The 18,952-nt window shown below is 40.3% G+C and overlaps 1 protein-coding gene across 5 annotated transcripts in view; it reads left to right on the forward strand.

The window, feature by feature from the left end:
* DDX10 (DEAD-box helicase 10) overlaps nt 1–18,952 on the forward strand; it is a 349,421-nt gene that overhangs the window by 88,444 nt on the left and 242,025 nt on the right. For all 5 annotated transcript variants that reach the window (XM_067562817.1, XM_067562818.1, XM_067562820.1 and 2 more), the window contains exon 13: nt 8,051–8,495. In XM_067562817.1, coding sequence (XP_067418918.1) covers nt 8,051–8,495 — 445 coding nt within the window. The remainder of the gene's footprint in view (nt 1–8,050; nt 8,496–18,952) is intronic.

Below are 18,952 nucleotides of genomic sequence, written 5' to 3' on the forward strand. Positions count from 1 at the left end.
AAAATTTTCATATATTCTTCTAAAAAATTACCTGTCACTCAAGTCTTGGCAGTACCTGAAACTTTCCATGCTGGCAACCTATCTGTTTCCAGAGCCAGACGGGTATCCAGAAATCACCTACACTAGGACAGACCCAACAAAGAAAACAACAGAACCGCACTGGCCATTACCTACAGCCCCCAGCTAAAATCTCTCCAACACATCATTAAGGATCTACAACCTATCCTAGCAGATGATCCCTCACTCGCTTAAGCCGTGGGAGGCAGGCCTATCCTTGTTTACAGACAGCTCCCCAACCTGAAGCAAATACTCACCAGCAACCGTACACCATACCACAAGATCACTAACCCAGGAACCTATCCCTGCAACAAACCCCGTTGCCAACTCTGCCCGCTCATCGACTCTAGTAACACCATCACAGGTCCTAACCACATCAGCCACACCATCAGAAGCTCATTCACCTGCACGTCTACTATACGCCATCATGTGCCAGCAATGCCCCTCTGCCATGTACATTGGCCAAACCGGACTGTCACTACGCAAAAGAATAAATGGACACAAATCAGACATAAAAAATAGTAACATCCATAAACCAGTCGGAGAGCACTTCAGTCTCCCAGAACACTCTGTAGCTGACTTGAAAGTTGTGTTGAAGTAAAGATATGCTGAGCCCAGAATAGAAAACAGCAGTATATAATATGTATGCTGAGATAAAAGAATGGGATGAGCAAGTACAGAAAGAAGTTGAAGACTTAATGAATGTGGAAGCTTAAGGCAGTGTGGTGCTTTGGAGCACCAAAGGGGGGAGCTGTTGAAGTAAACTGCTTAGGCCTTAAACTTTGGTCAAGAAAAGTATGTCTTATGGGTAAAGGGAGGGGTAAAACAGAGAGTGAGACAGTGCAGAGGAAAAGAATGTAAACAGTGCTGAAAAATATCAACTGTCTTAGCTGAAAATGCTTGTACTGCAGTTTGCTTATGTCTGTAACCTTGACTAATGATAAGAAGAATGAATGCTGTAATTCTAACACTGTTATAAATATATGTTAAAATCTGCCTGAGGGCGGAGACCCTTTACTGACCAGAGACAACCCCGTCAGTGGCTCTCCCCTTGCATATGCTTGTGTTTTTTAAAATAAGAGTCTCAGATCTCTGATAAGCCTCAACCATAATGCAGAGTGAAGCTTTGTTTCTTCCACAGTTCTCATACGTCTACAAAAAAAACTTCAATAACAGACTTCAGTGAGAAACTGCAGAGCTGGAACTCATATGCAAACTTGACTCAGACTGGGTCTGAATCGGGACTTGGAATGGTTATTTCATTACAAGAAGTAATTGTCACTGTTCACACATTCTCACCTTCTAATAAATGGTTGTGAATAGGCCTCATCTACTCTAACTGAATTGACTTTATTAGCACTTGCCCTCCCCATTGTTGTTTCTTACCATTGGATGTATATATATACCTCGTATCCGTGATTTCCATTTCATGCATCTGACGAAGTGGGTTGCAGCCCACGAAAGCTTATGCCTGCAGAAATTTGTTAGTCTTTAAGGTGCTACAGGACTCTCGTTGTTTTAGCTGTATACAGACTAACACAGCTACGCCTCTCGAACTTTTCACAAATCAGCTGTTCTCTCCTTACCCCCTTGCAAATCCTGAAATCATAAGCCAACAGAGGTGTCACCCTGAAAATTGAGAAGAGCCAGAGAGTCTATGAAATCCACTATGGTCTTTGCTATTAGCTTTGATTTTGCAAGGAAGGTGCTCAGATGCTAAGGCAATGGGCAGCAGTAAAAACCCTAAGGTAAATTACTTTAAACTAAGCTTTTTTTAAAAAGACTGTAGGTTGGCATTGTCCTGCTAAATTTCTGGCATTGTTCTAAGACTTTATAATTTTAGGTAAACAACGTGTAGTATTTTCATAGCTTGTCTGAAAAACACTTGACTTTTACAGTCTTTGGCTAGTTGGAGAGTTCATGTAGAATAACAATCTGACTCGGAATTATCACAGGTAACTTTTAAATTACAAAATTGTCAGGTTGACATAGTTACATATTAAGGTCTACTTCAAGAAGATATAGGTAGATGAGATTATTTCCTTTTAAGAGATCTCTCTTCCCTCCCTTTTTTCCCAATTAGCAATTTAGCCAGACTATGCATGGTCTTTTAATCTTTCCTCCTAAATCCATCTTTTGACCCTTTTAGGCTATGTCTATGCTTGTTCGTGTACTCGGCTAGATGACTGCGTACACATGTGTAAACGTTCCCCAGACTTCTGCCAAATGTCCACATATGCTGTGCTGGAGTTGGGTATAATTCTTTGTACGTGCATATAGCTGTGTCCCCACTGCTGCTTTTGTTACTTGATTTAGGGCTATCATTTCAGGAGGCTATCCCAAGGTTCTGTGCATCACAGGCGACACTCCAGGAACTACCTTGCGGTGTGGTGTTGGATACTATTTATTTCCTTCACATATTTGCTGGTGGCAGTTCCTCCTAATTTTTTCCCTGCTGCCAAACTGTGTTGAAGACATGGAGCAACTGGATGATGATTTTGGTTTTGCTCCTGTTCCTTATAGAGGGATACATGTTTGTGCAGTGGAGTGGGCAATCAGCGAGATGCTGGATAAAATCTGGGAAGAACTGTCTGACATGCTGAAGACAGGTAGCCATGACACTGAGTGCCAGTCCATTCAGGTCCCATGGAACAGATATGATACTGGTATTGCCATGGCATGCACTTCTGGTGCATGAGAACCAGCATGGTATGGTGTGATTATGTTGTTTTAGAAACCTGGGATGATGAGCAGTGGTTTCAGAACTTCCGAATGAGGAAACAGACCCTCATGGAGCTGTGTGAGGAGCCTCCAGTGCCGGAAAACTTGATTCAGGAAAGTCATACTGGTGCAGAAGTGAGTTGCTATTGCCCTATGGAAGCTGGCAACACCAGAGAGCTGTTGGTTATTTACAAACCACTTTGGGATTGGAAAGTCCACTGTCAGGGTCATTGTTGTGCAGGTTTATGAGGCAGTTAACACTGATCTAGCCACGGGTGGTTGCCTTAAGCAAAGGTCTGGAGATAATAGCTGGATTTGAGAGGATGGGTTTTCAATACTTTGCCCACCAAAAGTGGCAAGTGAATATGTAAATTGAAAAGGTTACTATTCACTCATTCTGGAAGGCTTGGTGGACCACGGAGGCAGAGTCATGAATACTGGCATGGCAAATGATGGAAAGGTTCCTGATGCCAGGGTGCTGAGGAGATCAGAATTGTATTTTAATCCCCAGAAATGATGTGGTTCTGTATAGTGTGTCTATCAGTAGTTATTTTGGGGGATGCTACATATCAGCTTCTAACTGAAATCCTATCCCCACATCAAGGAATCCCTGGAAAAAAGGGAAATCAGTTACAAAGTGACTAGCTGCAGAATGGCATGGAGTGTGCATTTGGCAGGCTGAAAGCTCATTGGCGATGCCTGCCCTCCCATCTGAATGCCATTGTGGCTAGTGCCATTCACATAATCATTGCCTGCTGTGCACTGCATACAGTTCTGAGGGTAAAGGGGAGAGTTTCCATCATGAGTGAGCACAGGACAGGTCTGGTTTGCAAATTCTTTACAGACAACCAAACCCTACACATGTGCCCATTGGTCCTGGTTCCCAGCGAGCAAGTGAAATACGGGATGTGCACATGTTTGAATAGCAGGGACGAGAAGAATGATATCTGCCTGGGCCGATGGACACTTTCACATCTTGTGCAGCTGCTAAAAAAGCACAAGAAGGAACATTGGCACTTACTTTTGGGGCTACAAAACTTTGAGAGTTTTGTTCACCCATGGCCAACAGTCATTAGCTGTTTGTTCCTGTGACTATTCACCCATTACAAACAACTATAATAGGGTGCCTCTGATAGGTTAGCATCTTAGAAATTGGGTGTGTGCTGCGTAGGGTGGTGGCTGAGTTGTGCAGCAAACATTGTACAGTGCTTTTGTGACTGTTATCATGAGCACTCAATCTGTTTAAATGATCTTATCAACACTTTCTTAAGAAGGGCAAAGGGCGTTCACAGTTTTTTTTTCTTTTCATCGTTCATTGATGCTAAATGCCCTTAGTGGCTGTTATGCATCATACCCCCCAAGGTTGAAATTGGTCAAAGTTTTGTTGGGAGGAAAAGGGGCCATTTAATAACTGTGCAGATGTCTTTATTGTTGTTTTTAATTGTTTCATTGTTCTGTATATGAACCAAGTCATAAAGATATTTATCTACCTCTTTTCTTTGCTGTGACTTTTGATGCTTTCTAAGCACATAACAGTCCCTATCCCTCCCGTGTATTCTTTGGAATTCAGGTATTTATAGACGTGGGCATGGGGGGAATGGGCGTTGGAGGGATGGCACCAGATAGTTACACTATTCAAATTCATGTGTTGTGGTTGGTGGTCCTGAACCTGAAAACATCTTATGTTCATCCTACTTAGAAAGGAGAGCCCATACACAAGTCAAGGAAGTTATAACATTTATTATATTGTATATTATACGGAATGTGAAATCAAAACGTAAAGAACAAAATAAAACTATAAATCAAAAGACGATGGGGCTGACTCCATGAACAATAGCTACCTGTCAATGTCTCTGAACCAGTCCCCTTGTTCTTGCCCTCCCTCTCCACCAGACAAAGTGGGAATGACAGTGGACAATTGTTTGGGGGGATAACCGGGGAGATTTCCTGCCCAGGGCTTGGGGGCCGGTCGCTTGTTGGGCTTCAGGGACTCCTGCAGGTTCATTATTCCTCTCCTGCACATTCAGGTGCAGGTGGAGAGTATCATCCTATGAGTCCTTCAAGTTGCTCATGATCACTTGCAGGAGCGGCGAATTTGGTCCTCTGCTTCAGCAGAACCTTGGGTGGCAACTGGAGGAGGAGATGTAGTGTAGTGTAGAGGTGTAGTGGCCACAGCAGCAGACGGCCCTGAACTCGTTTAGCCACCAGTTGTATCAGTCCATTCATGAGGGCTGCTCGGTTCCCTATGGCATGCCTACTGCTCCAGGAACAAGTTCATCAGTGTCTCTTCCTGCTGAAGAGCCTGATTCTCCCATGGTCTGAGGAACTCAAACTGCTCCTGGTTCCTCCTGTCAGTGCTAGTGAGCAGGTCCTGCAGACTCGTCCTCCATCTCTCTCTGCTGTGTTGCTGGGTCTGTCCTCCTGGTTGAATGGTTTCCCTTTCATCAGCCAAAGGTCCTGCTAATTCAAAGACAAGGGCAGCGTTATCTTTCTCTCTCTCTCTCTCTCTCTCTGTATATGTAACTATATCTATATATTTTTTCCTTTGGAAGATGCTGAGAAATCTCCCTATAAAACATAACTTAGCTTTAGAAGACCACAATATTGACACTTTTTAGCATTTCAGGAATGTGACTGTTAGAATATTCTTGATATTCAGATAACATCTGCTGCCCCCAAGGACAGAGCACAGAGGCTAATAATGGTAAGGTAGCTATAATAATGTTTAAAAAAATTTAAATGTTAAATGTATCGAGGGTGTCTCAAGTGTCTTCCAGGGCTATGTTACCAGTTTCTAAAGGCTGGCCGTCATTTGTAGAACATAATGGTATTCAAGGTACCAGAATGGAAAATTTGCACTGCCATTGAACCTCAAGAACCAGCTGGAGTTTCTGCTATGCCAGAAATGTTCTGAACTATGCTTACAGGACTGGAAGGCAATTAAACTGGAAACTGGATGTAGTCTACTTTAGTAGCATACAGCGTTTCCTTGAAAAGGCAGAAGTGATTCGTGAACACTGTCCAACCCTTATGGCATCACCAGAAACTCCAGCCCCTGTGTTCGGATAACATCAGTTAAAGGGACAGGGAAAGAAAGATTAAACTACAGGGAACAAAATAAAGGTGCAGTTTAAGTTCACCACCACAAGCCCCTTGCTTCTGCACAGCAAAGGGACACCATGCTGTGTTTATGCAACCTCTGGACTCGATCCTTCCACAGCCCCCTTTTCTCCCAACTTGTGCAGCATGGCTTGGTGCTGGGAGAGGCTAGACACTAGGAACAGTTTAAAAAAAAAAAAAAAAAAAAGTTGTAATCTTCCACAGGAGACAGGACTACTGTGATATTCCTCGGACCACCAAAGGGTTCCCTTTCCCTTCCTGGACCTAGCCCCTTTCAATGTGGCTCCTGTTTGTAAAGTGGTGGTTTGACTGGAGTGGGTGGAGGAAGAGAATAGACACTGTGGAATCTTCCAAGGAAGGAAGGCAGCTATTAATACCTCCTACAGCTAACTATATGTTTTGTACAACTGTCCCATTCCAAATCAGGACCTTTCTAAATGTGTCCCCTTCTTTCCCCATGTCTGCATGGCTCCTGACCCTTTGCTGCCTGAGTGCTAGCCAAGACATTTTGTATCTTCCCCAAATGGGTAATAGTGGTTCATGGAAAATCAATGAAATCATTGATTTATAGCTGGCTTGCTCGGTGACCATTTTGGGGTGGAGCGGAGGGTGTGGTAGGCTCAATCAGGCATATGGCACTGGAGTAAGAAGGGATGCTGGGTTTCTGGTTTCTGGCTTCTGTTTTTCTGGTTTCTGTTGCATCTTGGGGTCTTTTTTGGGTTCGTTGGGGAGGATGCGGGCTTGCTCTACTAGCTCCTCTGGATAGAGATGCAAAATGACTTGCTCCTCTTCATCTGGGTCTTTCAGGGCTTTTTCTGTGATCTCTGCTGACTCCTTTCAGCCTTTATTGGCATGCTGTCGAACAGTGAGGCTGGTAGGGTTAAGGAGGGGATTGTGAGCCACTCAGGCGCTGTCCTGGAAGTCCTTGAGAAAGCATCTGGTATAGCTCATGGTAGAAGGGGCAAGTGTGAGTATTCACCCCAGAGTGACAGTTCGAGTCTTTTGCACTTGGTAAAGGAGTCTCAGGTGTCTCATGTGTTCCCAGGACTGGGATGGAGTCTGGTGAATGCCTAGCTTCTTCAGAGTCTGTGAAATTTCCCGATTCATGTGAATATTCCTGCTGCATTAGGTGAAGTCGTGGAAGATAGTGTATTGTGCCCACATGTTGATCAGCATCCATATGTGGTTGATGGGCCAGACAGCTGCTCTTGACAGAGGATCCATATTCACCTATATTGATTAAAAGAGTGTAGTGGAAAACGGTTATAAAGTGGTCAGCACTGTTTGCTACTGCAAGCAATAATGGGGGGGGAGGGGGGGGGCAGGGATCTTTATAGATTGAGTAAGGTTCAGGCAAGAAAAGGTTCACTGCATTGTGGGAATGGGGTGGGATGGACTATTAAAAGTCAGGTTGATATCCCTTTTCCAAGTCTACACCACACACTGACATGTACTGTACAATAGTGACATGCATGTACTTACTCCCCCCCTCCCCCCCCGAAGTGCTAACTTACTTGCCCTCTACTTGCCTTCAGATATGTGCTTCTGCAGTTTAGATGCAGACAATAGATGGGTTAAGGCACAACCACGTTCATGGGCACGTGTACAGTCTCTAGTATAGTTGTAGCCTTAATCAATTTTGTTACTCTTCTCTGAATTTCTTGCATGTCTTTTTGGTACCGAGGTTCATAGAACTGTGCACAGTATTTTAGGTGCAATCTCAGCAATGATGAATACCATAGTTTCCTTGGTGTGTGACATGAATCCTCTGCATCTGCAGTACTAAATTGCACTGACATTTATGCCATCATATTATATTGTAAATGTAATTGTCATTTGCTGTCACTCCAGGTTTCTTTTGGGAATACTGTTTTCTGAGCATAGCCCTCCTTATAGAGCTGCTTATGTTTCCAGTTGTTTTCACCCCATATGTGTTGGCTTGCATTTTTCTGACAGTTTGAATCTCCAGTTGTGTGTGTATGTATATATTAAAATAATAATAATCTAGTTTGTAAGTACACCAGTCAAAATACATTAAATGTAAAACATTATCAAAAGTAAGTCCTGCTGATCACTTCTAATTTAGTAGAATTGTTTTCAGTTTCACTGTCTTTCAGATGAATTTTTTATTATTTTTAATCCCATGCTTTAGCTCCCTTGGCCTTGCAGTGGCACCTCGAGTAAGATTTCTTCAGAAAGCCCAGAAACAATTGTCTGTGAATGAGTCATTGGAAGGAAAAAGCCACCTAAAGGGGAAATGGCAGTGTGAAGATGCATGCTCTTCAATAAGCGATGAAGAGGTGGAGGAATGCAGAACTCATTTTAATGAAAAGATATCTATTGTTCCATGTATGAAAGGAAAAGAAAAAAAAGAACCAGAGGAAAAAGAAATCCCCAGCAAAGTCACTGCCAAAGAGGGTGATGAGTCAAAGGAACTTTCTGAAGAGGAAGAAGTTCCTTCAATAAACGAAGTTCCGAAAGCAGGCTCTGTTAATTTCCTTGAGGATGATGATGACGACAACTTTAGCGATCTTGATTTGCTGACGGTGAAACGACGGAACATTTTTGGTTTGGAAGCTAAAGATTGTGCAGTATTGGTAAGTGCATGTTGCTGTGAAATTCATGAATCAAATTTTACGTTAAGAACTCGCATAAGAGGATAGAGTAAGGAAAGAATTCTGCCCCTGCACAATGCTCATTTGAAAATCAAATGCGTTGCCCACGTGTATCAGAAGACAGAATTGGCCCTAATTGAAATGACATAACTTATATTACTGTTTCATGTTCTATATATATAAAAGAATTAACAATATCCCGCCTCGTGGATGGCCTACATTGTATTATTCATAATTTAGATACCTGAGAAATTTGACAGCTTTAAGTTTTTACATTTACCAGTTTTCTTGTACTTTCCTAAAAGTTACTGCAGACACAGTCATAACTTTAACTAAATTGATGAGGTTTTACGGTTTATGGAGCTGGGAACCTCGTTGTAATTCATTATGCACCACTTCATAATACGGATCATTACAAATATTCTTTACAATAATGTATCCTTCAAACCATGAATTTTACTTTTAATGAGACCTTTGCTATTGGGAGCTAAGCCAGTTACTAAGAGAACACTTCTTGTAAACGAGTTATAAAGGTTTATTAAAAGTGTTCATGTAGATCTTTCATTTTTGTGGCAAGTGCTTTTTGGCTTTACACCTCAGTATTTCTATTTGCTTGATATTCTGACAAATATGGTATTTTTTTTCATTTTTTAAATATAGTGTTCTATGGTCTTGATATTTATGAAAAATGCTTGTGAAGAAAATATTACACTTGATATGTCTCCTTTCACCTAATGATTCTTTAGTTTCTTTACTACAAAAAGCTAAAGTTTAAATGACTACATTTCACAGCAACTTGATGAGGTGGTGTTTTTTACTTAGATATATCTATAAAGAGATCCTTCTATTAAACAAAATTAGTTATTTTTAAGCTTCTATGGCTTGATCTAAACTGCTGCCGGCAGTTGACGTAGACGTACTGCAGTGACGTACTTATGTTGACATACTGCAGTGTTTTCACGGTGCTGCTTTGACGAGAAATGCCCTCCCGTTGACGCAGCCTTACTCCTTTCGGGGAGGTGGATTAATGGCATTGGCCGGTGAGGCTATTTGGGATTGATTGAGCAGGTCTACATGACCCACTCAGTCAATCCCGCTGCATCGATTGCTGCAGAGCCCCCAGTATAGAGATACCCTACATATTTTCCATTAAAACTTTATCACACAAAGTGGAGAGCATTTGTTTTAAATTTACGCTGTCCAGTGAGCCTGTTTGTTATGTTTTTTGAAAAAAAGGTGTTGAACGTTTTCACAGTTTTTTTGAGTGTGTTACTTGGAAAATAGGCTATTTAATAAATGACGTATCAGATTGCTTTGAATCTTGCGCAGTTGTACAGTATCAGGTTTGTACACCAGTATCTAATTTTTATGGAAATCTTCCCCCCCCCCTGGTTTTCCCTCTTTTGATAGCTCTTGTTATATCTTGTTACAGAGATATCTCAGTTTATGCTTTTAGTGGAAGATATTGGGCAGTGTAATGCACTCCTATGAACTTTGTTTCCCTACTAAAAGCCTCAGGCAGAGTGGGGTCTGGAGCCATCCAGCTTGTATGCTTGAGTGCGATGTTCCATCCCCACCCAAGTCTTCAGGGTTGTTAGGAAAAAGTAGTTGATGTTTACATTGCTGGGAGGTGTTGATGGGGAGTAATGGAATGAGGATGGGGGAAGATTGTATGTTGTTCACATTCTTGTCAGAAGTGCTGCTCCAGGGCCCCACTGCCAGAGGGTCTCCCGAGTCGCCCCTGCCTGCCTTTGGGTAATCCCCTCCTTTTCCTGCCTAGTTTTTATTTAGTTTTCCACTTATTCGGTATTTGTCAAAATGTTTTGCATCCTAGGGTAAATGCAATGTGAAGAGATAGCATATTGGCATGTAAAAAATCAGAAATAGTCATTAAATTTTCAGCTTCAGACAGAAAGGAATTGCCATTTAAAAAAACCCAAACTATCTGTAATGGGTGAGAGAGGTTTGCTTATATTAACCAGGAATTGTGCCAGTTTTCCAAATAGTTTCCTGTGTAATTTTGCATGCTTACATAGAGGACTATATAAATATTTGTATTTTATTAGGAGGTGATTTTGGATGTTATATTTGACAAATGGCAAAAACAGGTGCTTCGATTTTTAAAAGCGCTAACTAGAGAAATGTTCTGAAAAGTATTAGTGATTAGAAGAGAGCCATTTTGAACCCTCAGCAAGTAATCTTGTAATATTGTCCTTGCATTAAACATTGATAAATCAGTCTATGTAAACTCAAGCAAGGCAGTGGATATTTTCTTTGCTTAAGGGTTGTTACCTTGGTTTTTATCTGCTTGCAAAAAATATTACATTTAGTATGCAAAAGACCCATACCAATTGTAGGCACTCGTATATGAAACCTGGGAATAAGCATTATGGTGTGATGCTCAATAATTTCTGTTACTAAATTCTGAGTTTTGTATGTTCTGAACTGCTGTTTTTAATACATTTAGACCTGAAGTTTATAGCTTAAAATGTTGCCTTTTATGAAGAGAACTCTTGTAAAATCTTATATTAATTGACCTGTGAGTGTTGCCTATAGGTAACATAAATAACTGGAAGGTGAAAGGGGGGGGGGGGGGGAAAGAAGTGGGCAGAAAATGCCTCTTAAGGAGTGATTCTAGGATCCTAAAAGGTTAAAGATTGCAATTCCTTCATGATATATCCTCTGGTGACTCAAATTTTGCACATGGTCTATGAAGGAATTATATCTGGTTGTTGGTTAAAAGGTAAATGTCTTGATGTGGTGCTTCAGGCATGAGGGAAGAATTGGTAATGTGTGTGTAAAGAGGAGACTAGTTTTTATTTTGGGTTGTGGAAGACCTTTTCACCCTTTTTGAGGGAATATCTGTTTTGCATTCTATACACATAGGAAACCTGTTTAATCTTGCTACGTTTAGAATGTTAATCTTTGTTTAACAAGTTTGTTTCTTAAGAGGTGAACTGTAAAGCAAGTTTACTGATCTTTCATGGCATGTGGAGATATATTCAGATTTTAAGTGCTTTTTTCCCAACTTGCTTTACCTAGTAGTCTTGGACTCTGGCTTTTCGCTTTCCTTGAGGACTTTGGCGAGATCTTTGAAGGACCGGAACATTAACATTACAGTAGGTGAAACCTGACCTAGTACTCACTTGAGAGAGAATGTTTTTCACCATACCATACCCTACCTCCACAGTTTAGGAGTAGGAGAAGTTACACTTAGATTGTAAGCACTTTGGGCAGAGATTGTCATCTTGTTCTGTATTTGTACACACCTAGTACAATGGGGTCCTTGTCCATGACTCATAAGCTCTTTGATAATATAAATAAATAATAATTTACTTAAGGTGAAGTCACTGTCTGAGTCTTTCAAAATCCTCCAGTAGAAAGAAGTCAGAATGTGTGTAGAATGAACATGTGTAACCAAATATTAATGCCTTTATATGTTTGTCTTCAGTATTTATTTGGTTTCCTCTTACTTAAAGGTATTAGAACTTGGGTAACAAATAAATATGACATTATTTATTCTTGATTCCACTTTCATTTGTTTTTCATATGAAATGACATGCACACTTTCTTAGTTGCTGACTATAGAAACTATAGCATCATGAAATTAAAATTCAGCCATTAAAGAGTTTCAAACAAGTCTCTCCAAATAGCTCATAGCCAAGTGCTGTGAAAAATGTACACTTGAGCGTGACCATAGCTGATGCAAAAGTAGATTATGAAGTTGCGGAAAAAACATTGATGCTTGATCTTGTTGTTAAATCTCTTAAAATTTAATTTGCCACAAGATATGCAAAGAACTGATCATAACGGCCATATTCAGTCAGACCAAAAGTCCATTTAACTCAGTATTATGTCTTCCAACAGTAGCTCGTGCCAGATGCTTCAGAGGGAGTGAACAAAACAGGGTAATTTATCGAGTAATCCATTCTCTGTTGTCCAGCCTCAGCTTCTAGCAGTCTGAGTTTAATTGGATACACCCTGACACCTTTTTCTTGCTCCTTACCTGCTTTGTTCCCCTCACCTCTTATATAACTGTTTTGAAAAGAATATTTGTATGAGAGGGTTTTGGAATTCATAAGTGAGCTTTGCTTCAATGGTTTAATTAGTAGGCTTTTATAGAAAGAGAGTATATATACATTTTTTTTACTTGTGCAGTTTTCTTGGTGTAAATCACACAGCAACTATACAGATGTTTTAAAATATTTTAAGATTGTCGGTATTGTTTAAAATAGTTGCTACTGATTAGAGATTCACAGTAGCATGTTTATACTTGAACTCCAACAAAAATCCTCTGTAGCTGAGATTTATTTCCTTTTATTATGTCAAGCTCAGTGCCATATTGGATCAAATTGCTGGTCCCTCTATATCCTGCCTCTTTCATAGGGCACTATAAACAATTTTCAAACATTTTAGATTTACCCACTTCCTCAAGAAGGGCTTTATTCATGTCAGATTTCAACTTTCACATCTCAGATTTTTTTTTTTTTGACCCAACCCTATTCAAATAGTGTGTCTATAGTCATGTTTAAGTAGCAGGGAAAGCTTAATTTTATGCCACCTTTTTCCTTGCACTGTCAAAATCAACTGACACAGAATTTTCAAAAAAATACCATTGGTATGGACCATGCAGAGCCTTAGCATCCCAAAATTGAATATTTGATAAATGTATGAGGATATGAAAACAAGGCTTTATAACAGAAAGCAATTTGCATCTTTACCTGTGGTGGTCACTACTGGCTGGTGTTGGAACAGTTTTTGTAGTAGCGGTGCTGAAGGTGGAAACCATGTATTTGGGTTGTAATTACTACTTCAAACCAGGGGATGCAGCGGTATGCCCAACACCCCTAGTTCCAGCATTTATGTACTGGTGTGACTGCCAAAATAAACTGTGACATCAGTCTAAATAAACTGATACTATGTAGTGAGTGTTTCTAACCTGAAAAATTTATATATTGTTGTGAGTGCAGAATGGTAGTGAATAATGTCTGTGTGTAATGTCTGTGAAGTATTTTTGTTCCTGCATACAAATAGGAGCACGGGCAAATTTTTCTTTATTGCTAGGCCAGTGTGTATTTTTCTCAGATTAGTAGGTGTGTTAAGGAAATATTTCTAGACCTGGAGAAAATGAAACACTAAAGGTCTGTCCTACTATAATTTGCGATAGGAAGCTGTTTATGTACATAATTGCAAGCACAAGCACTCAAATTTTGCTTGCGCATTTGTTTGTCACCAATGTATTGTTTTGTGTGGAGTCTGCATTTTTAAGCAAATATTTCCTTTCTGTATAACAGATTGCGTGTTGTAACATAGTTGGATGAGACACCAAAACCAGTGGTCATCTTTGAATGTATATACTCTTAGAATCATTCTGTGTAAATAAACTACATAAACAAATATTACCGTTCTTCGAAACAGAGCGTCATATAGCACATTGGTAGTTTGGTTTCAGTGAATCTGAATTGAACATTCTGTAGTTGAAAGTTTCTGTGGCAGTCAGACAGACAGATACAGACAGACCCGCACACCCTTCATTGTATCTGGAAGGTTACTGAGCTTAAATGTGCAAGTTTGGTGAGACCAAAGCATCCCGCAAGCAGCTACAAGGAAGCTGTTTCAGCCCTAAGTCCTGACAGGTTGAAAGTCTAGTTATCTTGAAATGTCAAGATTAGTGAATAATTTTTTTTAGTGAAGGCATTAAGATGAATGATGTACCTTTTGAAGGATGATTGTATTGCTTGATATGCCTTCAACGTCTAGCTGTTTAGCGAGAGGTCATGTGTACTTGAGAGATGCTTTTATTTGTAATCTACAGCTGTGCACATGAGCCATTGTAAACTTAAAATTAAAGTCTTAAGATTTTTAACTTTAAGATCTTAAATATTTTATTAAAAGTGTATTGTACTGAAATATCTCCTACTGTGTGTCTGTGACAATGGAAGCACAAAACACATTTGTCTAACTGTGCACTTTAGTGCTGAATCGTGTATATAGTAGTATACTGCTGTCATGGAAAATTGGCAGTGTAGGGCGTAGCATTTTAATGTAATAGTTCCTTATGTTTTCACTAGAAGAAAGAGTCTCTTACTAAAGACTTATTTTGTTTGTTCTTTAATCTACGAATGTGTACTGTAGAAATTGTATGGAAGGATTCGGATACAGTGCATCTTTGGTTTGCTTTTTGTGTGTCCGTTTCATAGATACTAAAATTATACATTGAGTGATAATTACAGTAATTTATCAGAATTTTTGCCTTGTTTGCTTTCCGATTTAAGTGTTAAGTGAAAGTTTGGTACTGTAAAATAGCAGAACTTTAGGGATTTTGAAAATGTATATAATTTTTTTTAACATTCTGAACAGATTTGAAGAATATCCCAATTTGTATAGCATGACACTAACGAATGAAAAATAGCTAGATTTTTGGTAAGTTACATTTGAGTTACAAGTATTGTTGAAATAAGGACTATAAAATTTCTCATATAGTATGATAGGAATTTTAACTTGTAGTTTGACAAACTCTCAACATTACACAGGAAATGGATCACCAATTTCATATGAATTCTTCCAGCAAACTCCTGCTGTTATATTATCTCTTCTTAACCTTCCTGTTGCAGTAGAGAGGTGAGATATTGTTGGTCTGACAGTCCTCCTTCAGGTAAATAATTGAAATAAATTTTATAGTGCTTATGAAAACAGCAAAATAGTGTCTCCTTACTAAGATTCAGTAATTCTTTAATTACAGATTTTTTATCTACTTTTTTCGCCGCAAGACACCTGCCTTATTCATTGCAGAGGACATATATTCACTGGCTATGAATCAGGGTAGTGTAGTGAAGGAGACTGTTGTCTGTAGGACCCCCTACCTGGTTTGTTTAGTAAATGAGGCAGGGGACTGCAGGGGAGCAAGGGTGGTGTGGTGTCATGGTTAAGGCAGTTAAATGCTGCTCTGGAGAACTGGATTCTATCCCTGCCTGTGCGACAGAGTTTTCCATGTGGTGCTCAGCAATTCATGTAAACCAAACCTTTCATAAGTGATCAATATTGTGTTGCTCATTTTCTTGGTGCTCAAAACTTCATTTGCAGAAGTGCTGAGCACTCTCAGCGGCAGCTGAAATCAATGGGAGCTGTGCTTTGAACATATAAAGTGCTGTACTGTATAAGGCCTGACCTACACCTAAAACTTAGGTTGACTTAGCTATACCAGTCAGGTCTGAAAAATTTTGTGGCCCGTGTGACATAGTTAGGTTGACCTAACCCCCCACTTACCTCAAACTAGTTGAATTTACTGCAGTGATGAAGAAACCTCTTCCGTTGCTGTAAGCGTCGGTGGTATTGCAACACAGCTGCAGCTGTGTTCCTGTAGCGCTTGTAGAATAGACATACCCTTATGCTAAATATACTGAAAAATCAGGTCTTGTGTCATGAATTAGGCACCAAAAGTTAGTGGATACTTTGGACCTTAATTTCTGTGCCTCAGTTCCCCATCTGTAATAAATTGAGATAATACCCCCTCCCCCCCATTTCACAAGGGTGTTGTGCAAATAAATTAATATTTGTGAAGCACTCATACTTCAGTGATGCGTACCATAAGAAAATTAACAATTCTGTCGTTAGGGCAGAGTTTGAATAGTGTGTGGTAAATAAGGCATGGTGCCTTACATTGAATGAGAAAAAAACAAAATGCTGAATAGCTGCTCGTAAGGTGAGCACCCTCCATAAGGTGCATGGAATGAGGCAAATGCTCAGTTTTGCCCCAAAAAAACCTGTGTCGTCGGCTTTTGTGAGCAGGATGCCAGGTGGCTTGGGCCAGCAGCCCCCCATAGCTCTGCTTACCTGATGTCCTGTTTTTATTTTAGGGAAATATGGTCACCTTAATTATCATGTAATTAAAAGTCTTTATATGATTATATCATAATGCATATGCACAGGGAATGGAGGAAGAATTAAGGTTGCAGAGGCATTTTCTAACTTGAATGCTTGACTTTGCACTATTAATTAGGGATGTAAAATACTAAATGGCTAAATAGTTACCTGATAAGTATTAGTCTTAACGGTAAGACCAATACTTATCAGCTAACTGGCGGTGTGGGGGTTAACCAGAGGTGCGGGCTCTTGGTCTCCATGGTGAAGGTGTCAAGCACTGCTGCTGCTGTTGCCAGGGAGGCCGAGGTCCTGGTCCAGGCGCTGCAGAGTGCCCTCTGCAGAACACTGGGAACCACAGGTCTGAGACCAGGGGTCCCTTGTGGACCTGGGTAGGGAGCACGACCCGGGGGCTGAGGCGAAGGGGGCCAGGGTGTGGGGGGATACACAAAATTACATCAGTTAAACAATTTAATTGTAATAGTTTAAACTGTTACCTTTTCTAACAGATATTTACATCCCTGCTATTAATAAATATCCTTTAAACATAGTTTTTGTGTGTGCACTGTAATACTGTGTGTACTGTAAATGTGTTAATCACTCGTATTTGAGCACCAGAAAAACTATATAAAACAGAAGGGGAAAAGATATTTCAAGATAACCCTTGAAAATTGTTAAATGTCACGCTGGTTAATCTAACGAATTACAATGCATTCTATCAGCAGAGGTGATGGATGGTTGAATTTGGTTTACAGAGTTGTGGACTCCCTTTGAGCCACATGTGTGATTTGTGTAGCACTCAGTGCACATTCCCATAAATTGCACAAAATTAACTTTCTTCAGTCAACTGTGTATGCTAATAATGACAAGTGTGTGATATGATTAAAGAGCTTGGGAAGAAATGTAGGAAAAAGAGACTCAACCCTAGTGCCCAAGGTCTTGATAACCTTCGCTGAAGACACTGGATGAATTACTAGTATGTGTTGATTTTCGAGAGTGCTTATGATGACTTTCTAGTCTTTCATGGAAAGAATAGAAACAAAGTGTGTACCAGTTTTCTAACAGTGAAATGCTAATTTGGATCAGATATATTTTAAATATCAGTAGCATAAAAATTGGTCTATGAGTGCTCTGCGCCCCATTTTCATTTTTTAGGTGGTTGTTGGTGTGTGTAATGTAGGACTTGAATATAGTTGAAACTTGTGCTAAAAAGTTTAAGTGAGGCATAAGTAAGGCTAAGATTTTGTCATGGGGATTTTTAGTAAAAGTCACAGTTAGGACGTGGGCAATAAATCATGGGAGCCTTGCAGGGCGGAGTATTGACTGTCAGCCAGAGCCCTGCCGGGTGGGGCTTAAATCACGGAAGTCACCTAAAATCACAGAATCCGTGACCAACGTGTAGCCTTAGGCATAAGTGATTCTATCTCAGACTGTAGTGTAAAACACAGCAAATTCTAACCACTTAATATTGGTGTTCATGCTATGTGCATAAGATTAATAGAGATCATTTAGCAGTAGGAAAATTTTATTTTAACAAAACAATATACCTCTAAAATACTGATAATGCCTCTCAGTTCTATGATTTATCTCTAGTTGCTTTTCCTTTAAGCCTCTGCCATGGCTGTCTTTCAGAAGTGATTTGTGGTAGAGATTTGACTGCTAATTTTCTTAGCAAATTGATGCGTATAGTAAATTACTTATATTTTACTGGGTGTTCTAAATGGAGACCAGGAATTGATATTGGTCTTGGGTCCTCAGCTTAGGGCATTACTAGTAGGTTATAAAGCTTGCTTTGAAACATTTGTAATGGGAAAAAATAACGAGAGTTCTGTAGCACTTTAAAGACTAACAAATTTAATTTCTGCAGGCATAAGCTTGCATGGGCTGTAACCCACCATCAGATGTGTATATATACCTCTCTATTTCTATTCCTTACATCTAAGGTTAAGGAACAACAATGGGGAAGTTATGTATAAGCAAAGTCCTTTCAGTTAGAGTAGTTGAGGTTCGTTCAGAACCATTGATTAGTAGGTGAGAATGTGTGAATAGTGACAATTACTTCGTGTAATGAGATAACCATTCCAAGTCCCTATTTAGACCCAGTTTGATTGTATCAAGTTTGCAGATGAGTTCCAATTCTGCAGTTCTCTCTTCGAGTGATTGCTCATATGCATTCCAACAGAGGTGAGTGCGCGCCCCGTGCACTAGTCTCCGGAAGCTTTTTTGCCCTAGCAACCCCCGCAGGGTCGGCTCCGGCGCCCCCTGGAGTGCCGCGCTCATGTCGCGGTATATATAGCGCCGCCGACCCCGCGGGTCCCCAGTTCCTTCTTTCCGCCCGTGACGGTAGCTGGAACGCTAGTGCCCCTTGCTATTATATGCAAGTAGCAACCTTTGTTTTTTTATGTAAATAGTTAAATAGTTGTTAATAGTTGTAAAATAAGAGTTAAGAGTTAAGGACTTTCGCCCTTCGGGGCTGGCGCAGCCATGCCGGGATCCACAGGATTCAAAGCCTGTGTGGTGTGCATGAAGGCCTTCCCAGTCAGCGACCCCCATGACAGGTGCCTTCGCTGCCTGGGAGA

Source organism: Emydura macquarii, unplaced genomic scaffold, assembly GCF_026122565.2.
Source record: "Emydura macquarii macquarii isolate MOO-44397 ecotype Brisbane River unplaced genomic scaffold, CSIRO-AGI_Emac_v2 contig_2473, whole genome shotgun sequence".
NCBI classification, from domain to species: domain Eukaryota; kingdom Metazoa; phylum Chordata; order Testudines; family Chelidae; genus Emydura; species Emydura macquarii.